Genomic DNA, 26,352 nt, shown 5'->3' with positions numbered 1-26,352 from the left:
TCGCTGCCCCCCGCCTGGGTCCTGTGTCCGGGCCTTTAGCTTCTCTTGAAATCGTCCTGTGTGCTCGTGGATTACAGAGGGGGTATCGTGAAAAGACAGACCGGTCGATCTCGCCATCAGAGATGTTAACGGCAGTGAGTGCTGAAGCTACTCGCCAACTTTTTGTCTTGTTAAAATTGCCCCATTCGAACAGTTCATTCCTTTTTTTTTTACCCCTCAGTGGGGTGTCATATAGGGGTGTAGAAGGACTTTCAGTACCAACAATTTCTAACGGGGGGGTTTGAACCAGGTTTACATACTACTCTTTTAACTTTTGGTATGTCAAAGGATATCCATGCGAGAGACTGCTTGACCGGTCCAGGGCAGTGGTGGAAAGTAATTACTTTGAATTTACTGTACAAGTACTGTACTTGAATACAAACTTGAGGAACTTGTACTTTACTTGTGTATTTATGTTTGATGCCACTGCTCCATTAAATTTTACAGAAATATATTACGTTTTACTCCTCTACATTAAACTGACTACTGGTACTGTTACTACTTATATTGCAGATTAAGATTTTTACATTTAACAAAGTGTGGTCAGTTTATTAAATATAATGCCTTTTTATAGATTAAACTACTCAACAGTATGAAAATAATGACAATACTTTACTGAAGGCAAAACTTGTACCTCAAATTTAATTTTTAAGGTGTGGTATTGTTACATTTTCTCGAGATATGGACACTTTGTCCAACACTGGTTCAGGAGCAAGTCTATGGTCTGACAAGAGATGAGGTTGCAACCTCTCTCGCCCAATAGCTCAAGGTTAAACCAGGACGATGATCTGCAAACTCAACTGTATTCCTTTAACGGCCGTACAGACGGCCATTCGATGGAAGTAATATGACACTGAAATCATGTTTAATAATCCCAGAAATATAAACATATTATCAACATCAAAGTTTTTGATAAACGTATATCACTGTATGTCACTTTCATTTCATAAGGTGCAAATGTATCAGTCTCTTTGAGGCACATACAGTAAGTCATGGATATCTTGCTAAGTGTATGTAGGTCAGTGAGCACGCCAAAGAAAATGGCCAGTGCCTGTGACAATGGCAACTAAAAGCTATAGTATGCAACTCGTTTCTAACATGTGACCCAGCCTGGCAGCAATGCAAGAGATTTTCCCCTCTGAAGTTTCTGAGCGAGCCTCGCCCTCCCGACCAATCAGAGAAGGCCAAAGTCAGGGCTGTCAATCAATATGTGATATATATTTTTATGATTTACTGCAGTTCCCACAACACTCTCTTCTCATGGCCAGGCGCTCTCTTGCAGTGGACTTATGACTAACTACCGCGCTGACACTGTTACCTTGACCGCAATGTTTCCCTCGATCTCAGTGAAATAATTAAACAGTAGATCTCCTCCTTGTCAGCTGCAAGGACGAGGTTTGGTTCGCTCGCACCAGCTGAGCGAAGCTGCTCACCTCTCAGCACTTCAGTTTCAGTTACTGTACTGCGAGTGCCCAAATACGAGCACAACCAGTTTCCCGTAGATTCTCTAAGGTTTTCATTGACATAAATGTCCCTTAAGTCACTCTCTATCACTGAATGAGGTAACACAATGGTGACTGAGCCTCCGGCCACTGATCAAAGTACTGCAAAATGTATATATTTGCATTTTTACGAACTGGGTGTCTGTGGCGACATTCCCAGAAAAAAAAAATGCTGCATTAACTTACTGCGAGTGCAAACCGCAAATTTCCTACTGTAAGAGCTTAACTGGCGAAGCACAGGTTGACTCTTATTGTGAAGTAGTCACAGGAAAGTCACAGGAAATGCAACGTGTTTGTCAGTGAGCTTGGCACTAACCGCCGTCGTTCATCAAAAACGCGTCTACCAAACAAGACGACCGTCATTTTGGGCTTTTTTGGATCAGCGGATCGGTTTGACGTGTTGCAGGGAGTAACGGAGCAAGAAGGAGCAGCCACGGCGAGCTGTTAGATGAGGAGCTGCAGGCGACAGGACGCACGCCTCCAACCTCTCAGCCAGGTAACCAGCTCCTGTCACTGTGACCTGCTGTTCGCAGACGCAGGCCGTGTGAAGCATAAAATCAGGTCACGGTTGTTCACAGATTGATGGAAAAAGGCCAACTCATGCCCGACCTCCTTATTACAACGACGATAGTTTGTTTTGCTGCCCCCAGAATTCTGTGACCTGTAGTATTAAACCACGTTTGCTGTCACCACCAGTAACTACAGGTGTCGCCAAATCATGCAGGACTCAAATCTTCCAGATTTCCACCGTCATAACGCTGTAGTCTCTACAGGTGGATATTGTCCTGTAAGATTCGATGTAGAAAACAAATATGGTGTCTGATACGTTCAGTATCATTATATTTAAGATTTACCAAATATTTAAATTAACAACACATCCTCATTTTGGTAATAGAGGATGCAATCTGGTGGCAATTACATTTTCTATGAAATGTTTTTTTTGTTGCAAGTTAGTTGTGTGTTAACATAGTGTCTAGGAGACAGGGTTGACAGAGGACACACCGAAGCTGTCGTAGCGTCTGACCCCTGATCAGTTCGCCGCTAAATGGCGTCTGTGCCTGAGAGAGCATCGATCTGTGCGGGTGAGGGGACGGTGCCAATGGGGAGAAAAAAGAGGTGAAACTTTTCTCTTACTCGTGAGTCCTAAATGAAATGCATAGATAGACTAACCCTTTAATGGTAATCGTGTAAGATTATCACCTCCTCGATCAGCTGTTACTGGGAAACTAGAGGACTAAAATCTAGAAAAAAAAAAGAAGAAAAAAAACACTTAGAAAATGCTTGGTGTGAATGTACCCTTGCACTCCCCATCCATCACACACACACACACACACACACACACACACACACTCGCACACAAAGCAGGTCAGTGTATTATATGACCATGGAAGTGAAGTCCATCCCTCAGATGTTGTTGACAGAGCTTTTAAGACTGATACAAGCACCTTTCAGTGTTTGAACTGTCAACACCTCCGACACATAAAACACAAATTTCACTTTGGCTGAGCACTTTCACGTGTATCCTTCCTGCAGCCACGGTCTCCTGAGTGTTCAGCCATAAATTTTCAGCAGCCGCGGGTCGCCACTCACCCAATACAAACATGTTCTTAAAATAAACCATCCAATTAAGGCAGAAATATTCCGTAAACCTGACCCGGCTGGATGTGACCTTTCTGCGTGGCGTGCGTGGTGCCATTCCTCCATGTGCCCTGGTTTCCCCCCCACACTCCTCAGAAATTCAGGGTAGATGAAGCCCAACGTCTAAATTGCCGGTAGGTGCGAATGTGTTTGTACGCTGACCCTTGGCTCCAGCCCGCCTGCGACCCTGAACAGATTAAACGGGGATATACAGAACAGTGAGCCCCAGACATGACATGAAATATCTACCGACCACAAACCCCAAAGGCCGAAACAGTAACACTAAAAGTTCAGGTAAAAGATCCTGCGAAGCAAGTCTGACAGTGGTGAACACACGATATTATTTATCATGAATGGCTGGCATTTTATTTTACTTCTTTCATTTCTTATTGAATTTTTTTTTATCTTTACTTGTCTAGCATTTCCTGGTAGCATTTGTTTTGTCATATATTTAGATAAGAAATTCTTTATTTCTCGCAGCTGACTTGGGCCCTGATTGGAAATCACCGCCATCAAATGAAAATCCTTTTTCTCGAAAGTTTGGTCCCAAAAACTGAGAATAGACCTGGCGCCGTGTCACAGAAACTTCCTTTCTTGAGTCTTAGGTTACGATAGCAACAGTATAAGACAGGATTTTCCCCAGTTTGGTATTACAGAGGCAAATCCTAACTAACTTTAGGAATCCTATCTTGGCTCAGGTTAGGAAATCCTAAATGCTCAACCCAGCATCGGTCATCAGCTTTAATGCCTGTTACCTAGCAACCGACGCTACCTTTTCTCATCTCATTTCTTCACTTCGAGTAGACACACATCCTATATGCGTCTCCTGTATGAAAGGAGTATGAGGAGATTCTGCACCGTCCCTCCATATGTTGCTAAAACTGGACTAGTGGTGTAGCTGTTTGGAATAAACGTTTCAACGGCTGACGTTCGACGTTTCTGTCCAGCTGTTTTTATGTGCATAAAAACTCTACTAAGATGGAAAAGTAGGCTCACTGAAAAAGTAAAGAGGTAACAAAGGGTGATGGAAACAGATATATTTCAAATCACATCAACTGCTTCTCTTTCTCCCACAGCTGACAAAACCTTTATCTTCTGCTGCTTCTCAGGGTTTCATGTCCCCACTCTGCCCCGAAAGTTCAAAAGTACAGAATAAAACCGTACTGGTGTGTGGGCTGCAGTAACCACACTGTCTCCGGTTGCGGGCCCAGGCGAGGGGCCCTTGGTGCACGTCACCCCCTCCTATATCACCACTGTGACTGATGAAAACACCACAGGGTTTTTTTCGTTGGCATTTGCTGGACCATTTAAAACCAGGATCTCTCTCCTGTTGGCTGTCACTGCCGGTTCCAAATGTTTTGGATCTGGATCTTCGTCCTCCGGAAGACTCAGCCTCACCTCCTGTCCCTCTATCCTTCTGTGTGAATAGCGTCCTTGTCACTCTCTCTGTGAGTATGGTGCCCTTGTCCGTCTCCCTCTGTGTTGGCTTGTCTCTCTAGACTCTGTATGAATGGGGCTTTTGGCTCTCGTCCCTCTGCGTGAATGGCGTCACTGAGTTTTGCCTCTTGTCTGTATGTGAAGTCTGTCCTCTGTCTGAGTATGTGTGGGAGAGAGGCGGTCGTCACCTTTTTTGGGAGTATCTGCAAGCTGCTCAAGATCCCTGTTTTTCGGATATGTTTGCAATCTACATACCTAATGTCATTCTGATTTGTCTTTTGTGATTTGACTTCTAGCTATTTTGGTCTACTCTGTCCACGTGTCATCTATTGCATGTCTGTCCATCCTGGAAAAGGAATCCATCCTTTGTTGCTCTTCCTATTTTCTGATCTGAATTGAGGGTCTAAGGAGGGCGTTGTGTGCAGATTATAAAGCCGTTTGAGGCAAGTTTGTGATTTTGGTCTATGTGAATAAAAATACTGGACTTGACAGGGTCCACTTGGATCAGAAGAGACATATTCATTCAGTAAAACACAAAAATGCATTTTAGGCAGAAGATAACAATGGAATACCAGGATGTACCATGATGTATTGGTGCTTGGTGAACTATGTAATCTTTTCACATCCTCTATCAAAATAAATACAGCTGATGGAGACAGAAATTAACTCTGTATTACGTTGTCGGACATTTTGCATAACATTGTATTTGAAAAATAACTAAAACCACAGAGCTGTGATAATAGGGGTTCCCATAGACTATACAGGTGTTCATATGCCCACTACCTGCATATGTGCCATTAGTGCATGCCCATATTTATAAACCCATATGATCTTGTAATGTGCCTTTGTTTTGTAGGCTTGGCGCGAAGGTCCTGTTTGTGTAACTGATCAACATGTCAAGGGGGGTTTGGTTTGCTCTCACCAGCCGAGTGACGCCGCTCTCCTCTCAGCACTTCAGTTGCAGTTACTGTAGAGGCCTGCGGACCTTCTCCCACCATACACGTTTATTTGGTTCACTGGGAAAGCTGCCTGGAAATGTATTGCGTACAAATGTATTACAAAATGATTAGCAATTGAGGGACCCATAAAATAAAGCGGTACTCATTTTTCCTCTTTATCCTCCACCTCCCATCCTCTCATTCATCTGACCCCGTCTCGTTTTTCGGTATGGGGACTTACTGAACTGCAAGATCACTGATCTGACACCTCCATCAGCAGGACGAAAGACACGACCACACTGCTTTCTTTAAGTTTGGGCGATCAAAACTTCCCGGTTAAGGGAACAATTGTCTTCACTCTGTCGAAGCTGGGGCGTACACCTTGGTCTCTCTACGCAAAAACAGATTCTTCGTATTGTTATATTCTCTTTTGCTAGAGACAAAGGTTCATTAGTTACATGAACACGAGAGGTTGCTTTTTAGTAAAACGTAAATGTAATTTTTTGGGGCTTTTGAACAAATGGCCAATGCTGTTTTCCTGGCGAACACAGTTTCCATAGTTGAGATTAGGAGGAAGAGAGTTTTAGGAACGAAAAAGAAAAAGAACTGCAAGTGAGTGACAGTTTGTGAGAGGTGTTGTTGAAGGAAAAAGTGTAAATCTCAAATATTGTGCTGAGGTGAGGGATCAAAGTGAGGACAGCTGGCGGCTGACAGGAGGCGAAGAGAGGAGAAAAAGTGACAAGAGGAGGATTAAGGAAGATGCATTTACTGTACACCGAGCATACAAAATGTTGGGCCCGACCTCTCTCTCCATGACTCCAGATGAAAGCCATGATCCTTTGCTGTTTTCAACCTATTTAATCCACTTTAGTGCTATAGAGGAGAATCAGATTAAAGGAAAGACGAAGGTTATACGGAGGAGTCATAAACCCAAAGGACACTGAATCGAGGGTTGGGAAAAAATGGTCATGTTTGAAGGAAACTTTGATCTGCACTATAATTCCCATGCTTTTGGCAATCATTGTATCCATTATGATGGTGAGGATTTTACAGGCTTAACTGGCACATAGTCACATTGCCAGGCAGCCTTACAACAGTCCAGTGGGTGAAGCTTGAGGAAGCACGAACACGAGCACTCAGTCATCAAGACAGGTTCTGAAAACACGAAGCTGGAAGCGAACACGTCCAACAAAAGTTTAAATGCGTGGTTAGAGCAGCCCTGTGTTCCAGACATTTTGTTAATATTCAACTGTTTCCCAGGACTTACCACCTATGCCCCATGGGGCAGGAAGTAGTTTGAATAAGTCTTTGGATACTATAGAATATACTATACAGATACTATAGAAAGCAGAAATAAAATAAAAAAAATATCGGCGTTGGACGTAAAGTTTGGTTCAACGTCAACATTCTGTCTCCTCTGGTGATAGGCCCAGGTTCAAACACAATCTTACCAGGAGGACAGAATACAACACTTCCACAGCAGATGGCCCCGTATCTCATTTGAACGATGTAGGCTCAAAGTTTATTCCTGACCTTTAAGTCAACAAGGACCAGAGGTCCTAGTGGTTCCACATCCTCACGGCTACTGGGCTCATGCGTCAACAGAGCCATTCTCCCCGATAACCAAGGGAACTCCATCTGCTTATGAAGGCTGTGTGATACGACCGAAAGCCCTAGGAAAAGCCAGCAAGTGGACCTTGAGTTTGAGATTGTCTTCTCAAAGAAGGGGAAATCAAACATGACACTGAAACATCAGTCTCTTGATCCCTCATTTTCAGGCGGTCGTTTGCTGTGAAGAAAAATGAAAGCGGAAGATAAAAGAGCTGGAAACAAAAGAATAATAGAAGCACATCGATGGTGCTGTCAGGAAGGCAGTTTCAGTCTGCCACAGTCTCCCAACTCTGACCGACTTTCACACTGTACAGAGCATAATTTCTAGAACTTTCTAGACATCTTGAAGACATGTATTAGACAGTCTCTTCAACCCAGCGTGTCGTAGAGGAAGTTTTGAAAGTTTTCTCATTTGCACAGAAGACATCGGAGTGCCTCTCCCCCGGTGGACCGGCTGACTTTTCTCCCTCGATTCCAATCCTCGCAAATTGAATGGACTCAGTTGCTGAGATTGAAATGTGTGATTAAACAGTGTTTAATGCCTTGTGAGGAATTCAAAACAAGCAGCTGCTAATCAAATTTCCTCAATCCAGCACTTTATTATAATTATGTGCTAACAGAGACAAGATGTTGGCAATGAAATCGAAACAGAGAGCCCCTGTCTCCCTGGGAAGGAAACATGCGGCAAATTTTTTAAGGACCTCTGTCAAGTTTGGAGGGTGTGATAATCAAAACGGCAGCTCTTGAAATGGCACGCTGCTGATTTTACACATGAGGTTCAGTTTACTACCACTCCACCAGCGACAGCAGTTGTATAACGTCTTCGGCGGCTCTGGGGGGAGCTTTCCGGGGTTAGAAAAACAACAACCCCGGTGATGTCGCAGTGACGTCATCGGGGTTATCTTGGCTTAGCGCCCTTTTTTTTTGTGTTCAGAGAAAAAGATGCATTATAAAGTGGCGAGAGAAGAGTGCATGTAGAAGGCAGGGGAGTCTAATGAAAAACAACAGAGTTGCATTATGGGAACTGTAGGATTCCCTGTTTTTTGGAGCTGGACACATACCAGGGACATACATGTCTGGACATGCTTTGATCTTAACCCTTCTTACTTTCAGTCTGTCTCTTGTGACTCCCTCAACGTTATGGAAGTGCAATACTGAATTGCGAGAGTGCCCCTTTAATTTGAAAGAACAAGTTACATACAAGGGGTGGCTCCAGTTTTTTCAGAGGTATGAATTACAGTATTGCTGTAATTCCACAAAAACCCAACTGGACAGAGGAACAACGTTTACTATTAGCGGAACTGGTTGAGAAGCGTAAAACCATTTTAAAAAGGAAAATTCATGTATGGTATGTTGGTTTTTATAAGGTTACATTGACTGTAACCAGCCTTAAAATGCTAATTTATAAATAGGGCTCTGTGAGGAAGCCCACTCTGGGACAGGCTCCTCCCTTCATTATCTTCCTCGTCTTTATCACTGTCACCATGACTGTCCTCAAGAGGTTCTGGGATTTGTCTGGCTTTGCAGATGGTGCCAAGTACCGCACGGGCTCTAATGGCTTTGCAGACCCGATCTGGCGTCAGCCGCACCTTTCCACGTGACACATGAAGCTGCCTCTCCCGTCGGCCGTGACCCTGCTCGACGACTGTCCATGTTTTCTCGTGGGTTCTATGAGACCATACCAATAAACATGTAGAATTTAATTCAAAGCAACTGAAAATAATGTGAATAATTTGTCAATACATGACAGTGTAGGCAATTTGAGGGGAACATTTAAACTACTAGGACACTCCAACACATTTGTTGCTCTTTAAATTTTATTTCCACGCATGATAATTCTATGCTAGTCTGCTGTCCAGGGCCACCTGTTGGAATTTAGCTGTGGTCCCCGGTCTGGATAGAGGTCAAGTGTAAGGAGCCATGGTCTGCTTGGATAGCCCCTGTCCCCTAACAAGCGGCAACTGGCCGGGACATAATGTCCTCAGGCCACCCTATCCTGGCATCATGTGCTGAGCCTGGCCATTTGTTCAAAGTCTTGTAGTCCGCACTGAAAAACAATTTGAGCACTGATGCTGTGGTCCCCCTTTGGTCCCTCTTTCTACTAAAATGAGGACAAAAATGTCTTCGCTTTCCGACGGTGCGGTACCGCGGATGTGTGTCCCATCCATCACACCAGCAACAGCGGGGAGGCCCGCTGTGTCCACGAATGCCCCGTTGTGGGCCTGCAAGGTGTGGACATCCAGTGGAAATGAAATGAACGGCGTCACAACATGGGACCGTGAGAGCGCTGCAATCGTTTGTGCGATCGCTCTGCTGACGGAAGGCTGCGACAGACTCGTGTCATCACAGCTGACGACTTAGTGCTGTGATCACTTTCGCTTCTGCCGTTAAAGCCTTATTGCATTGGGTGGGAGGTGTCATCTCTAAGGAAATCGACCACAAACATTATCACTGCGCAATCTAACCTCTAGCGTTTCATTAACTCACTCATTCAGCATTCGGAGAATGCTTCTCCTTCCTCTTTGCCTTTCCGCCATTTTCTCCTCTGCTTAAGAAACTCTTAAGCCTCTTAAAGTCCTCCTCCCTCCTCCTAACAGTTTTTCGCTTTAGGAGCTCTCTCAAGGTCTAAGATGCTTTATCTTCACCGGGATCTAGTTTTAATTTAAGGGGAATTTCTTAGGAAACGTTATAAGTCTAAGAATTTGGACTGTTGGACTTCACCCCTGGATGAGTGGTGAAGTCCAACATTCACTTTCTTTTAGCTCGGTTTCTTGGTCTTCACCAACTCCTGAAATGTCTGCCTCTCAAGCCACTAAATGCGCCACTGTGTTCACCATGAGTCTCGACAGGTGCCTGCTGTGGATAAAGACAACTCTCGTGAGAGTGTTGAACCCTGACACCAAAACAAGAAGCTCAAAATGAACTAATGCGCTCGACCGAGCTGAGGAGAACTGCAGGGTCTGTGAAGCTTCTCCGTGGTTGGGCACTACAAGCGACCCCTTTCACATTGCACGGTAATGCGATCCACTGTCAATATAAACGTATTGATTGGAGTAGTTTAAGGAGACAAATTAAGCTTAAGGGAAAATCAAATCACTAAGGGAAAAAAAAGATCAATAAGAATAAATAATTTCTAGGGTTTCTGGGTTTTTTCTAAAATAAGATGCTTTAAGATGAATATAAGGACATAGGAGTAAAATAAAGGCATAAAACAATATAACAATAAGTAGCAGCAGAATTCAGTAATGGTAAAAAGAATGAAAACATCAGCTGTGACGCTGAGAAAAGTTTCAAGTATCTGGAAAATAAGAGGATGGAGACATCGGACATGATGGACAGGTGATGGGCGGGAACGTAAGGTGCTGAGATGCCTCCGAGACGTCCACGGGCAGCGCCTACAGCAGCAGCAGTGGAAAGGAAGAGGAAAAGGAATCACTAGAAGACATGAGGAGGACACTTTCAGAGAAGACTGGTTAACCTGGGCGGCACGAGGCCTCTCGGACCCGCTCGATGGACGCGATGGGATCTCGCGGTGACGTCAGCCCCTGGCGTTGCCTTCCAGGAGTGCGTGAGAGAGAGAGAGAGAAAGGAGAGAGGGAGAGAGAGAGGGAGAGAGAGAGAGAGAGAAGGAGAGAGGAGAGAGAGAGAGAGAGAAAGGAGAGAGGAGAGAGAGAGAGAGGGCGAGAGAGAGGGAGAGAGAGAGAGAGGGAGAGAGAGAGGGAGAGAGGGCGAGAGAGAGAGGTAGGGAGGGAGAGAGAGGGAGAGAGAGAGAAAGGAGAGAGGGAGAGAGGGCGAGAGAGAGAGAAGGAGGGAGAGAGAGAGAGAAATGAGAGAGGGAGAGAGGGCGAGAGAGAGAGGGAGGGAGGGAGAGGGAGACAGAGCAGCAGAGGCTGGAGAGCCGCTCATCCTCCCTCCACAGAGGTGAGACCGGGTGAGACCGGAGCAGGGTGACTTTACCAGGGACGCAGAGGAGGGTATAAAACTCACTTTATACACTTTCGAGTTTTTCATTTACTTTCTTGAAACACGTTTTGGTTTGTCAGCGACTGGTTTTGCAGCAGGTCTTACATTGGCTCACGCTCGACAGCAGATCATATGTGATTACGGTCACACGAGGACGGGGTGTGTTAAGGTTACGAGACTAGTGTGGATTTGAACATTTACTTCCAACTTGCTTTTTAACTTCTGCCTCCTACCTGTTAATTGGACTTGAATTTGGAAAGAAAGGTGAGTTATTTCACATCTGGCAGCTACATCTGGCAGATGTTTATGATACGTGCACTTTAAAGAGAGGAAGAAAAGCCGTTTAGCCCCGGACGTCTGTCCGTATTGATACGAGGCTGCTGTTGTAAAACCTGCGTCTGTTGTGTGTTCGAGTTCATGCACTCTGTTTCCACTGATGTTTAAAATGTGTGCAGGGCAACTAATCCATGTCCACGCCTCTCTGTTGTCCAGATGTCGTGATGCGCCACTCGTGCGTAAAGCCCCGGCACCGTCTCGAGAGCGCACAGGAAGCGGAGAGAGGAAAACGTTAAACAACCCTCGCAAAGCTTTGCTCGGACACGTTCAGCCTGTAAAAACTGGTCTTGAGTCTGGCATCGGGGAAAGAGAGAGTCAGAGGGAGAGAGAGAGAGAGGGGGGGGGGGGGTTGAGGACAGACCTAACATCGGCAGAGAGGATGCGATTCTCACGCCGACTTCAGGAAGGAAAAGTGAAGGAATGAACCCCGGCGGAGAAAAGGTGTGGGACGTGGTTAAAGAACTGGAAATGGAAAATCGAGCATGAAGCGGGGCGTCCGGAGCGGTTTCACATCAGGGGCGCGAAACCGAGCCACATCTCAGCGCGGACGGACTCTGCTCGGGTGAAACCTTCTCCCGATGCAACCCACGTGACGGTTTTTTTTTTTTAGCTAAGATTTCCTTCCCTCACTCTGTAACTGTCTGGACGGTAAGCGGAGGGGGTGAGACTGCACAGGAGCAGCAGAGCTTAAATGTTCTCTCTCTCTCACTTTTGCCAGAAACTGAAGCAACAGTGAAAACCCTGACTCGAATATAACTGGACCTGCTGTCACCTCCTCCTTGGCCTGCTGGTGCTCCCTGGACCTCAGAGTGGGAACTGACCTCGGCCTCCGTTGTCTGCCGGTGTTCAGCAGCCGAGCTCCTCGTCAGTGATGTAATGGAGGGTAATCCCGCTTTGACTTCGCCTCTCTGTCTGCTGAACTGCGCGTAGGCAGCGTTTTGGGCTCCCTGACCAATGACGGGTGTATCCCGTGCCAGAAGATGTCTAAAAAGGAAGACAGAGACACAAATGTTTCCCTAAGACTGTAGTTAATCGTTTCTTTAACACCGGTGGACTTTTTGTCTCAAATGCTCACGGACTCTTAGTTTGCCAACTCCCATCCCATTTTCTCTTCAAACATGAAGAATGTGACCTTCCCCGGTGGCGCGCCACCCGTCTGCAACGACTCTGTGGACTTGTACTCCCTCACATCAGGGAACCGCACTGACCTGAACTGCACCCCTCCCTCCGAGTTTCACTTCTACGCTGACGGCGACGCTTCTACGCTTTACGTCATTTTGCCAGTCATCTACTCCGTGATCTGCGCGGTGGGGCTGACGGGCAACACGGCTGTCATCTACGTGATCCTCAAAGCCCCGAAGATGAAAACGGTCACCAATATGTTCATCCTGAACCTGGCCATCGCAGATGATTTGTTCACCTTGGTGTTGCCGATCAACATAGCAGAATACTTGTTGCACTACTGGCCTTTCGGGGAGGTTTTGTGCAAAGTCATCGTCAGCATAGACCACTACAACATCTTCTCCAGTATCTATTTCCTGACCGTCATGAGCATTGACCGTTACTTGGTTGTCCTGGCCACGGTGAGGTCCAAGCGCATGCCTTACCGCACCTACCGAGCAGCCAAAATCATCTCGTTGTGCGTCTGGATCCTCGTTATCTTCATCGTTATGCCCTTCACCGTTTTCGCCAGCGTCTACCTCGGCCAGAACGACGGGAGAAAGAGCTGCGTGCTCAGCTTCCCAAGCCACGAAAGTTTGTGGATCAACGCGAGCCGGATCTACACGCTCATCCTGGGCTTTGCCATCCCGGTCTCAACCATCTGTATCTTATACACCATGATGCTCTACAGGCTGAGGAACATGCGGCTCAACAGCAACGCCAAGGCGCTCGACAAGGCCAAGAAGAAAGTCACCATCATGGTGTTCATCGTCTTGGCCGTCTGCTTGTTCTGCTGGACCCCATTCCACCTCAGCACCATTGTGGCTCTGACGACGAACCTGACGAACACGCCTCTGCTGACCGGGATCTCCTACTTCATAACCAGCCTGAGCTACGCCAACTCCTGCCTCAACCCGTTCCTCTACGCCTTCCTGGACGACAGCTTCAGGAAAGCCTTCAAGAAGATGTTGGAATGTAGACCGGCCTGAAACCTGCCGCAGAGGTCTACAGGGACTTAGTGAGTGAGCGCGGACTGCGATCAGAAAGATCGACTTAACTTTATATTCAAATCTCATTTCTCAATACGGGTGATGCAGATTTGATTGTTTGGTTTGTCAAAGCTGCACCAGGCAACACAGGTACACTGTTTGGCCACGATAGCAACAGGTAGCTAAAATAAATTCATCTTTGACACATAAAAACATGTAAAATTATGCCTGTAAACTTCGCACAACACTCCTACTGGGACTATAAATGCTTTTATGCTACAGTAAACCAAAGGGATGAGGGAGGACAAACATCAGAACATCAGTGAGTCCAACTTCGTCGAGACGCGGGGCTGTTTGTGTGTCGCGCTCGAGTCTAAATCCTCGCTTTCTGTGGGTGGACTAAATCTCCCGCTAGCAGAAGCCACAGCTGCAATATTTGGTACTTTTACAGAATTTGCCTGGTGCAGCTTTTTGTGGCTCTGAGAGGACAGGGAATATTGCAAGTGGACAGACACGGGCAATATTGCTCGCGACAGGGAACGTGGGGGGGGCTGACGTACAGGACAATAATGAGATTAAAAAGCAAACAGCTGGGTATTGCTGTCCGCAGCATTGCCCATCGTCATTGTGTCCGAAGACCCGGCCATAAAGTCTAATTGATTTACAGGTTAAGACTGCAATTAAAATGTCAGCCGTTTTCCATGGGGGTAAAAAAAAAAAAAAATCCAATTGTGAGTCAGCGAGCCGAGATGGGACATTGCAAACAGCCGTGACCTTCACTGGACTCCGTCAGAGCTCAGAGGACAGAGGAACGCCTGCGAGGGCCCAACATCTGCCGTGTGGAGAAAAAACACGCTTCAGCGTGGCGTCGCTGATTCGCATGCTGCCGATCTAGCCGACGTCAGGGTTGCGGGGTAACAGGATGCATGTCGGGGCGTGACAGGTGTTCACTTTCTTTAATCAAAGCTGGCAGGTTTACTTGAGAAATATGGTGTGATCATGTATACAAACACTTAATCCGCCTTTAAAATACACTGAGTTTTGAGCAAATTAGTCCCAAATGATACATTCTGTGGATTACCGGAGACATTACACTCTGGTATTGCACATAAACAAAAAAGGTTACAGAGATTTCTCTGCAATTCATGACCTAAACAATGAAAGGTAGAGGCTTAGACTCTTTAAATGATGGCATGTGTGGATGAAGAAGGATGTGCTGGTACAGACTGCTTTTCCAGAATGTATATATGCCATTTAGGAAATGAAAAAGGAACCTCACCGACCCTGACAACAGTACTGTAGGCCTGACAGAAGACAGGCACGGGACAGGAGGGCTACGCAAATCATGATCTGTTTCTCTTTCACAAGTCTATTTTTTGTTTTTGTGCGGACTTTTGTCGCCCCCTGTTGTCGACGGGGAGGTGACCTTGAGCAAAGACAGTACTACCGAGGGGAGCCCCACATCTTCACACAGCTTGTTTCACTGTCTGGGACGTGTACATGTATATGGATTGTTAATAATAATAATAATAATAATAATAATAATTGCCCCTTTTCACTCCCTGGATCTTCAGCATCGTTTGGTACCTGACTTACAGCTCCTGCTCATTTCGAGTTCATTCTCGTCTGGAGATGTTTTTCAGAACATCTGCAATCCAGTGATGATCCACAGTTACTGTTACTGTTCATAGAATTATGAAGACATTGAAAACACGATGGTACCGTGTGCACAGGGAGGAATAAAAAACAGGGGGGGCTTATTTGAGGCTTCGCTGTGTGGAATCACAACATCAGTCAAAGCAGGTAAATGTAAAGTACATATGGGTGATGTGAAAAAATAAAACATACAAAGAATAGAGCTTTTGAAAAATCCCTTGTAAGACTTCAAGGAGGGAAGTGTTTATTTGATATGGCGCTGAGAAATTCGGTAGTTTGCAGGAGATTTGCAAGGTGGCTGAAAGTGGAAGACGAAAAGAATGTAATGCTCAGATTCACAGCAGAAGAAAAACCTTTACATACACGAGTGGTGAGACGAAGGCTGAGAACCCCGGTTCATTGATGATGTTTGAACGCTGCATAAAACCAATTTTTTTTACACGTATTTATCCGCAACTTGGCTGATATATTTGGTGTGTATGAGATCTTTGCAAAGAAGGATCAACAGTCACACAGAGTTTAAGAGGTTGAAAAAACAGTCTTCTTTCTCTCCGTTATCCTGTTTTCATCTGCTGTTAGAAGTTTCTGTCTTCAGTGTCGTACAGTTTAACAGTTCAGAATATTTCAGTGTAACAACAGACATTATGCCTCTTTGAATGTTTTTTGGATGTTAAACACAGTGCTCTTTTAAAATGTTGTAAATCACGGCACCGCTCCTTTCAACCCTCACTGCTGATAAGATGAGGGAGGGGGGTTTTTCTCCTGCACTCCCTGTTGTGGACGACACCAGCTCGCTGCAGCCATTTTGCGAACACGTGACATAAATCAGCTTCGTCAGAACGGCTCTGACTGCAACAACCAAAACTCTTCTAAATGTCCTCCTGTAAATAGTTCCGTCTTTTTTTCCATTTAACTGTACAGAGCAATGTGTAGTCATAGTGATGTATAGTCAATTGTTCTTCATAATTAAAACTTGTGTCCCACAAACGAGAAGTGATATAAAATTGGAATTGATGGTTATGAATCATTGTCTTTTCTGCAGCCTGTGATGTAATTAAGAATCATGGCGTTTCATGTCTTTTGTTTCGCGTCATTTACCTGTTAATGAAATGATGAATACAAGTTTATTTTCCCACTGGTATCCGTGTAGTTTTGATATTTCAGAATCAAAGTTGCCTTCATTTGACGGGTACGATAAATGGGCAGAAATTTGTTTTCATGGGAACTGTGAACAAGACATACTGCCTTCTGGATTTTTTTGCACTGCCGATGTACATGTAAAGGCAGATTAAGGTGCTTCATTGTTCTTATCAGTACCATCGGCGGTTCGGGTCGGTTTCAGGGTCACCAGAGAGGTTCTTTACATGGGCGACTTCACCGGCTACCAGCTGCAGAGCAAAGGGGAAGATTAGTGGTGAGAGCATCTTGTCAGCAAAAGGTCACAGATTTAATCTCGACAACAGCCCGTTGTGTCCACGATGTACTGCTGAGCTGTCCGGTGGCTATACATGCACCTGGGGGACGATCCAGCGCAGCGAACACTGAGTGGCCGGGTTACAGTAAGATGGAATGCGTCTCAAAGCAAGAATCACTAGGAAAAACAAGACAATATTAATAAATCGAACATCTGCGTTAATCAGTATGTCAATTCCTGTGGATAAAGGGTGTGCAGGTAGTATAACCTACTTTATAAACCCTGCCCAGCAAGATTCCCAGCATCAAACAGCAGGCACACAAAGTTGGTGACTAGCTGGCGAAGTAAGTGAAACATCTGGCAACTAAAAAGCCAGAACTTTTTCTCGAGAGTTGGTGGAGACCAAACCAGAGAGAGAAGGAGCGGTTAAGGATAATAGTGGGGATATTCCATATTTTTCTTAATATCAACAAATCCCAGAAAAAAAGCGAAATCAACAATGAATTAATCCTTCTAAGGGCAATTGCCTGTGTAGTCAAAGCCTGCTGGAGCTTATTCCTCTGTGTCATAGAGCTCATTCCTTTTCCAAAAGCTATTCTGTGAGTCCCACCGTCGCGTTGGGTGACATGTTCCTTCATTACCTCGAACACACAGTCTGTCATTTATTTTGACTCAATCCCACACACACACACACACACACACACACACACACACACACACACACCGTCATGCTGCCGTAAATACTCACTAGAGCAACAAATGTGGATTCATCCGCCACTGAGAATATTTCCTCCTGTCTGAAGAACTCTCGCTAAAAACTGCAGTGCCCAGCTGTTTTAGGAAACCGAAATAAAATGAAACTATACATTTGTGACCCATCTTTAAAGATTTACATCTTCAGCTTAGTGCCACAGATAAGGTAGGGAAGCTGGAAAGTACTGAGAGCGTCGGAGATCAGTCAGATCCTTTGCTGCATCGATTGCCACTTTTAGGAATAAACATTTTTATATACTCTTCAAAATTTCCGTTTCAATTTCCAAATAAACTTCCTTTGAGCCTGGGGAAAACTGTTTTCCTGAAACATGACATGTTAGGGCAAAACTGTCTCTGGTTTATATCCCTCTCTTATGCACAGCATGTTCACATGATTTCATCCATACACAGTTAAATGTGTGGATGTGTGTCTGGAAAAATATGGACGAGTGCCCCCAAGTGGTCAGTTTGACAAGGAGATGTTAAAATAGTTCATGACAGTATTTGTGATGATGTATTCTTGTCAATAGAGGGCACTATTGGTCTGTGTAGACCCTCCTAATATCTCTGTCTATCTCTGTGTGTGTGTGTGTGTGTGTGTGTGTGTGAGAGTGTGTGTGTGTGTGTGTGTGTGTGTTAAACTATTTCTTTTCACTTGTTTCCAGCTTCAAATATGAATCAAACATCAACTGATACAAGAGAGTTTTATAAAAATATGGAAACAAATGAAATGTCTACAGCATCTATAACTCAGATTCTTTAACAGGGAACTCATGATCCTAATTTTGCTAAAAAGAAAACATACAGTAAGTATAGGATGGAACCTTCTCTGTTGCTCCATACTTTGATGGATTTTAATGTAAACGTCTGATACTGTAGATGAGTCTCATCTGAGGAAATCCACCTGAAGCTGTTTGGTGTCTCCATGTGGGTGTTTCAATGATTTCATCCTCTTCAACAGCTGTAGATGGCAGTGTGTGGCTGAAGATGGGATGCGTGCATGAGCGTATGATCATACAGTATTCCCTACAGGGAAAGCGTGCTCTCTCTCTCTCTCTCCACCACAAACGGAGACCTTCCACCAGCATCACCTGTCTCCCGAACTGCATTCAAATGAAACAGTTGCAAATATCAGTCCCATTTTTGGGGCACGTGTCACCCTCGGTGTTTGCTGCCATCCTCCGAGGTTTTTCTCCCCCGCAGCACCTTTGCACTGCGACTCAAGCACGGTTACAGCTGATGGTGGTCGTGGTTAAAAAGGATGAGACTAAAAAGGTGTGGGGAGAGTAAAGGACTCAATCAAAAGGCTTTCTCCTCTGTACGCTGGCGACTGTGGACTGTGGGACATCTCAGACCTCAGTTTGCAGGGCTCAGTTCTACACGGCCCAAGCTGGCTGGCCTCTCTTTCGTCCTCGGATGTATGTACCGTATACTAAATGTTGTAGGCACATCTGAAGCACGTTATTTCCCAGCTTTTGCTAACATGACAGTAACGATACTGATGTGTAGCATGTTAAGTGTTAAGCATCGGGTGTGTTTTCATCGGGTGCCAAAGCGGTGGTCTCCGGCAAGAAAGAAAAAGTTAAGCCAATAAGTGCAAGCACATATTCCTGGTACGTTACTTTATTATGTGAACGGCTTATTCCTACTGTTTAACAATGGATTTTTGCTATAAAATAATTGCCGCCGTGACCAAATTTTCAGGGTAGTCACAGTGTTATAAACGGCTGCACAGAGTTTGGCGTCCGATGTGCATCCAGACTCATCCAGACTCCCCGTTTTGCCCCTTTTGGTTTTTAGTCATATTCGTTTTTGCGTAATTTAAAAAATAGAGAGAAAACGACAAGGAGAGCAAATACTCTACTGTGCAGGGAGAGGCAGTTAACGCAGTGGACTTATCTGAAGCCTCCACCTAACGTCAAGTTTTCACAAAATTTTAGGGAACGCAAAATTGACACAGAAAATAATATGACTGAGCATCTGCTTTGTCATCAACTTTTCGCGTTGCGTTTCTGAAAACTATGATGACTCTCGATGACGCTACTTTAGGGAATGCTTGTTGTGTTATTTATTGGTTATTGTGATGCTATAAGCTCATAATTGCTGTTAATTACGCCATAAAAACGCCACAGATTTCACTGTTTAGTTGTGTTTCTGTTCTGTAATCAACAGAATGAATCAATGTTCTGTCTTATTTCATATTTTCGGGACTCAAATGAAACCGAATCCTCCGTACATCTCGAAAGCAATTTACGCCAAATATTTCTTCATTTTCACACAGTCTTGGCTGTACTGAAAAATAAAATGTGGCATATTTCTATATTTGAAGTCAAGAAGAGAAACTGAGAGGCATGAAGGTATGACAAAAACTCGGTGTCTGGTCTGGAACTAAAACAGTTAGGGACGGTACAAGGGCAAACTCACTCGACAACACAGAGGTTCACGCCCCAACGTCGATGCTCAGATACAACTCGCAGTGTTTGCTGGTGGGAAGCCACCTGGGGATCATGTCTTTACGGCAGCAGCGGGGACTCCTGCTGGTTGGACTGCTTTTCCCCAGGCCAGGAGGGGTGTTAACTACAACAAGGACAGGGGTTTGTGAACTGGAAGGGTAAAATGTAAGAAAAATAAATAAATAAAAAGGTCCTGGTAACTAAGGGTACATAGTTGACTATTTCAAGATACAATTATGAGGGTACAAAAACTTACGAGAAAAATATATAGACCTGTTCAGGTGCTGAGTAACAAGCTGCGGTACTCACAAATACAGAACTAAAAGCACTGGAGTCGGGCTTTGCTCTAGACAGCCTACTTGGAAAGTTTCAGTGTGGCCCTGAAAAGGACAAGAGATGACACACGAGAGAGCAAAGCCTTTACAGCTTACCTCTCATTCACCCATCGACTGCAGGAGCACGGTTTTTTAAACACGCAGCTTCTTTTTAGTCATATGGATAAGAGCCCAGCGAGTAAAGCACCTGAGAGAGGCTTTTTGAAAAACACCAACTTCTCAAAAACGAATTCAATATTAATGGAAACTTAGACACAGAATTGATTTCCAGTGCAAATTATTTCTTTCATGTGATGGTATCAGATATATTTTTAAAATCTAAATGAAAAACAGTTGTTTTCCATCTTCCATTCATTGATTTTTTTCATGGATACAGGGGAAATTTGATTAATTAGATTCAGATACAAACCCGTTTTTCTTGTTTTTTTCTTTGCATGACTTCAAACCATTAAAACAAGTCACGCTTTTCAAAAATAGTTAGCACACTTCACACTAACACTTCTCTCGGCATTCCGGTGGTGAGACATCGGGACACTTTTCTCTCCTAAGTCTCCGGCCTTTATTACAGCTGGAACATCCAGAACAAATGAATTGTACATTCTAGCACCACACAAGGCCGAGACAGGTTTGCCTTCATTTAAAAAAAAAAAAAATGATGATAATAATGATAATTTTTTTCCATTAGTGACAGTAGAGACAATCATGTACAGAATATTCGCCGAAACTCCCTGAGAAGACAGTTTTGAAAATCTTGGGTTTTTTTTTATTTAGCTTGACGGAAGCAATCAGGTTCTGACTTTAAATGAGGCCTGAAACATAGGAGGATTTTCTCTCTGTAGATTTATGACAACAAGGCCGAACGCCATCCCCGGTGATCAGCAGGAGGGGATTACGTCTCCGTTTCAGCGCAGCGCCATTGCGATGAAGACTGACGTGTTTTGTGTTGGCGTCAGCGGGAAGAGGTAGAGACAGATTGAGTGAGAGAGAGATGGAGAAGTTTGTCACCGATTCAAATGACAAGATCCGTATCAAAAACAGCTTTGAAAATGATTTTTCTCATACCGTACGCTTGCCAGTGCATTACCAAATGGCCCATACGCGACTGATTCAATGAAGAAAGTTAAAAAAAAAAATCAGTGTCCGATGTTGGGAGGGAATACCCCAAAATGTCCGCCCTGACGTCCTTCCTTAGACGTTCATTCAGACTGAACGTGAAGCAAATTTTCATGGCGCCTGATGTGCACAAATTTGACAGTTTGCAGTGTTCAAATCTGTGTTTATTTGCTACGAACCAGTTAAACAGCTTGTGTTACCTGTAGCTCTCAAAACAAAAACACCGCCCGTGTGTGTTTGGAGTGTCAACCCTGTCTTCTAGAAAACACGTTTTGTAGGGAACGTATTTGCAACTGGATTACCTTTCTATTAACCTGATGAGGATAGGCTGTTAATTCAAGTTCTCAAAGCAAGTTCCAAATAATGTTATAAAATGCAGAACGACAGTCTCTCTCTAACCAAAGCGCTTTCGTTGCCGTAGCCTAACCACAGATGGGGCTCTGGATCTGAACCCCGGTCTCTGATGTGACAGTCGTACGCTCTGCACGCCCTCAATCCACCCCGGGCTCCTCTGCTGCCGTTAATAAATGTGTGGCTCCATTAATGTGAAAAAAGGGGCTGCCTCTGAACGGAACTAGCGAGCGATTACGTCTCCTAGGAATCATATTTGCCGTTGCAGTTGTATATAAAAGTGATTTCTAGGAGACAGGGACGGGAGCGTGATAGCTTGCGTTCTCAAAACCTGTCAGGTTTGGTGCTTGGTGCTTTGGTATTTCTAAAGCGTCTCTCCTTTCTCCTCTTCTCTCTGTCCATGTATTTTCATTTATTTTTAACCACATCTCATGGATTTCAGTGAGAACAGCTCGGTCAGTCGTTACCGGAGTTGGCTCCAATTCAATACAGTTGACCTTGAGTTAAGACTAGCTTTTCTAGTTACCACTGTAGCTCCAAGGTCAAGAATGTAGCAGCTGAATGTCTATGAGCGTTATCTGAACATGCTTTATGGCACAACATTTATGCGGGTTTACAGTCACACTGCGTTTCATTGTTTACACCATTCAGGCTCAGGAGAAGGGGAAGGGGATCCGAGGAGAGACAGAGAACACACACCATCGTCACCCTGCATCTTGTGCTGAAGTGTCCTCTACTCCAGGCGACTCCCCTCGTAAACCAGAGGGGAAGCTGTTCTCCTCTCCTGTCCTCTGTCTGGCCGTACGGGAGAGCAATAAAACACCACAGAGAACCTGTCTGAGCAACGACAAGATCAAACAGATGATATCAGGTAAATGACTTTGATCCGGGACTCTTCCTAATCTGGAGCTAAAATTGCATCCATCTGTGTGCCTGGAGGGGTTTGCTGTCTTTCCGTCAGGCTGCCTCTCTACCACGAGTGACTTTCACAGGCACTGTTTGACCAAAAATCTGTTTTTACAGAGCGCTCTCCTGCTGTCCTCGACTTTCTGTTCCGAATGGCCTAATTATTATTTACTGTTTAACTAAAAAGCAGCGCATATATCCTGTGGTTGACATTCTGCAAATGGAAAGAGATTCAGGGCTTCCAGACAGCGACCTTGAAATCCCACTAAAAGCAACATGTTGGGGTTATTAAAAAGAGTGCTCCACCAAATTTGGCTTTGCACTCCTGAAAGACTGGAGTCGTGGATTTAAAGTGACGCAGCAGAGCCAGAGAAGTCATTGGGCGGGAGGCCAGGTCCGCCGCTGGACAGGTCGCCAGTCTATCTCATGGCTTCTTCATTCCAAACAAACATTCTTCATTGTCAAGGCCTGGTGCCAACATTACCCAAAATGCAACTCGACCCCCAACAGTTTGGTCTGAGGTTCGGGCTCTCAAGCAGGGTTGAGGAGCTCATATCCGTTTTCTAAAATGAGCTTAAACTGTGCCTTACTCTCTTCATCTGTTTTTTTTGACCATCCTAATTAGTTACTCTGAATAGTACTCATGGCAGTTTCATCTTCCCTTAACATTCATAAATGTGTTAAATTTGTTGAAAAGTTATAGATTACGAAACGTTTCAAAGATGTGATCACATAATAAACCGCCTTTTGTCTGCGCAGTGGCCGTTACGAATTCTGCTGCTGCGGATCTGAAGGCGGGGGCACCGCTGACAGCTTCATCTCCACCCCAGAGCTGCCGTGTCACCGGACTCCTCCAGAGGAGGAGGACGCCGGCACATTGTTGCAGTCGCATTGCGAACGTGAGGCCTGATGCGGCGGACTGTGGCGCGTTGACATCCGTGTCCTGAGGAGACAAAGATGAAGCTTGATGAAGCTCACTCTCATGTTAGAGTTGTCTCTTACCGCATTTTTCGTTGAGTAACAACTCAGGCTGTTGGGTGATACCAGGCTGTTGGTATCACCCAATGATGTTTGAACAACAGGCAAATTTCTTACATCCCCGAACCCTTACTAAAACTAAAGTTCTTGCGTACCTTTTGTTGCCATCAGTGAGTTGTATTCCTTTTGGGGCATTAAAATCGAGTTGGAATTGGAATGATTTTGAACCTCTTTAAGAGACCAGGGACTTTCAGTGTAATTAGACTAGACTGATGCTTAATCCTAAAGGCTGGGCTTTGGAGTCTTACCAACATAACCCTAACCTTTACACCAGGAGTGAGAACCTACATACACGTAGGTCTTACGTAAATTGGCCTGATCCTATCAGCTAATCCGGAACCTACCCTGTCCTGACTAATGCTTAAACCTAAGGCCAGGTAGGTTACCAGCTCATGTTTAAGCTGGGTCCGTGGAGGGTGTGAGATTTCTTTTACTTTTACTTCAGGCCCCCCCCGATCCTTTTGTTTGATATGAATCATTTTCCTGGAGAAACCCCCTGATTGTCAGGCGACTAGTTTTTTACATCAACATGCTTCCCAGGTTTGACATTCTATCCTCACGGGGACTGGTGTGTTTACACACTGTTTACTTTCCCCTAACGTTTAGTTAAACCACTGCACACTGTCCTTGAATAAAAAAGTTATGGAAGGAGAGAAGATAAAAAAGATGTCTGAGCTAATGAGCTTGCTAATGGTCAGTTAACGAACTCTTTGGCTTGTTGCCTTAGCTTGGTCGCCAGCAGGACCATAAATTCAGGTTATTCAAATCTGTCTGCAAACCGCTGCTCTTCTGTGGGACAGTTTTTACTCCGACGGAGGAGGTTAAACAAGAATGGACGTTGCAACACAGCTAATAAGCCACGACGGCTTCCTCTGTTTTGGCTTCTCAAGCCAGCGCCTCGCATGGTGTGTGATTTTGTACGTTAACAGGTGAATGAGAGGCAAGTTGTAAAGGGGTTTGTCTGTTAAGGTAGAAGGGGGCTATATAAATGCAGTCCGTTTAACATAGCATGCTGTATACTGATTGAATAAGAGGCATAGTAAGCCACTAATGCAAGTAACTTGTGAGAACCAGTCTCACAAAAGTTTAGCCATGAAATACTGAACACAAAACCTTTAATAGTGTCAGAATAAATATCCCAATGTAGTAGTGTCCATAACTGCCACTCTTATTTTCATTAGTAATCTATCATAGTCTGAAATGATTAATTCTGAGAAACATATTGAAAAGAACCCAAGGTTGTTTCTTCCAACCAACACACTAAAAATTAAAGAAGATATTCAATCTACAGTGATATAAAATCTGAATATCCTTTCGTTTGAGAAGCTGGAACCAGTCAGAGTTCTCCTAGTTTTTCCTTCATATCACAGCTCACTTTTCAGAGTGAGACAATAACTGGGGACACATGGAATGCAAATCAAGTTTATTTGCAGCACATTATCGGAAAAATAGTACGTACAAAATGTGTAGATCTAATCCACAATATCACTGGCGTAGGCAGTGGAAGAGCGAAGATATGCTGCATGAACAAGTGTGCTGCAAAATGTAAGGCGCCGGAAGACCACAATGCAAAGGCTTTGTTTGGAGGGAAGTGAATCTCACTGGGCTGGTCTCCGGTCTTATATACATGGGTCAGACTAAGCCCAGCTGTCTCTCGTTCAGCTGACGGCGCTGCCTTCGTTACCAACCGGAGAGCAGCAAACAGGGCAAATAAGCAGCGGAGCCGCCACGTTCACAAATGACGAAAAGATTAACTCGTGATCACAGCTGCTGGCGGTTAACTGTGGCTCACTTTTAGAAGAAAGTCGTCACACCCGGAGACACGCAGCCTAGTACGCCGAGCGATTCCGTTCACATTCCCCGTCCCTCTGAAGCCGGGGAGTGGAGCATCTGACTTTGATGTTAGACTGCCGTTGCCATGCACAGGAATTGTAGAAAGAAAGAATTTTAAAGAGTATTGTGAAAAATAAATCATTAAATATAATTTGGGAGAGCGACAATTGACACTGCATGTGTCTGACATGCAGCTTCACAGCCCTTCTTCTGCATATCATCCGTCTTTGACATGATGCTATTGATGCAGACGTTTTGTCAGCAGAGACCCTGAGCTCTCTTTCTCCTTCGTTTATTTATTTTGTTTTTCAGTGGTGCAATTTGTGTTAATGCTATATTCAGTTTTTCCCTGCTCAGCCATCAGTCACTTGGCCAGCGTAGGGACTACCATTGTAAAGTGAGGAGGGCGACATTTCAAGGAAGTGCCGCCCACATTTAAAGAATGATGGACGGCACTAGGTGAACACTAATGAGGGGATGTTCTAGCAGACAGGAAGCGGCTCAGCTTGTTGGCGTCCTTGTTACCAAAACGCTGCCGAGACAGTCGTTTCTTGTAGAATCTTAGTTTAGTTTAAGACGCGTACTATGTTCTCTGCTGTCGGTCTCTCTCTGCATTTCTCCCCCCGTCTCAGTCTTTTCAGTTTCAACTTCAAATGTTCTTTATTTGCCATTGTTGCAAAAGCCTGTATATGACACAAATTTAATTACATAACTCATAAATGACGACAAAAAATAAAGGCTACGAATAAAAACTTGCTTTTAACAGCTCAAGTCAGAGAGGTTTTATAATCATTTGTTTGGGGTAAATTTCCCAGATGTGATCTGGGAAATTCTGCCTTTCTTCACCTTTTTCTCTCCATACCTCTCATGCCAGGTGTGCTGAGTT

The 26,352-nt window shown here is 44.6% G+C and overlaps 1 protein-coding gene and 1 long non-coding RNA gene across 5 annotated transcripts; one reads left to right on the top strand and one right to left on the bottom strand.

The window, feature by feature from the left end:
* Positions 1-11,035: 11,035 nt before the first annotated feature.
* npbwr2b (neuropeptides B/W receptor 2b) lies at positions 11,036-13,870 on the top strand. Of its 4 annotated transcripts, none has more exons than XR_005709335.1 (2): positions 11,036-11,139; positions 11,621-12,045. XR_005709335.1 is itself a non-coding variant. In XM_040151848.1 (2 exons), exon 2 carries the CDS (start codon positions 12,583-12,585, stop codon positions 13,612-13,614), a length of 1,032 nt encoding a protein of 343 aa, XP_040007782.1. In that variant the 5' UTR covers positions 11,036-11,392; positions 12,183-12,582; the 3' UTR covers positions 13,615-13,870. The 4 variants fall into 4 exon arrangements, 2 of the variants coding, with proteins under 2 accessions (XP_040007782.1, XP_040007783.1); XR_005709334.1 differs by having other exon boundaries at positions 11,036-11,392; XM_040151848.1 differs by lacking the exon at positions 11,621-12,045 and adding an exon at positions 12,183-13,870 and having other exon boundaries at positions 11,036-11,392.
* Positions 13,871-21,189: 7,319 nt separating this feature from the next.
* On the bottom strand, positions 21,190-25,209 carry LOC120804105. Its single transcript, XR_005709410.1, has 3 exons — positions 25,093-25,209; positions 23,328-23,538; positions 21,190-22,526 (listed from the first exon to the last, which is right to left on the bottom strand). It is a non-coding gene; the product is annotated as an uncharacterized LOC120804105 (long non-coding RNA).
* Between the last annotated feature and the right edge of the window lie 1,143 nt (positions 25,210-26,352).

This window comes from Xiphias gladius, chromosome 18 (assembly GCF_016859285.1).
Source record: "Xiphias gladius isolate SHS-SW01 ecotype Sanya breed wild chromosome 18, ASM1685928v1, whole genome shotgun sequence".
Taxonomy (NCBI): Eukaryota; Metazoa; Chordata; class Actinopteri; order Istiophoriformes; family Xiphiidae; genus Xiphias; species Xiphias gladius.
Note: the sequence above shows the minus strand (reverse complement) of the source record. Positions and strands in the feature narration are given on the sequence as shown.

Bases quoted from the DNA above. Each gene is read 5' to 3' on its own strand.
- npbwr2b (XM_040151848.1), top strand. From the start codon at position 12,583: ATGAAGAATGTGACCTTCCCCGGTGGCGCGCCACCCGTCTGCAACGAC.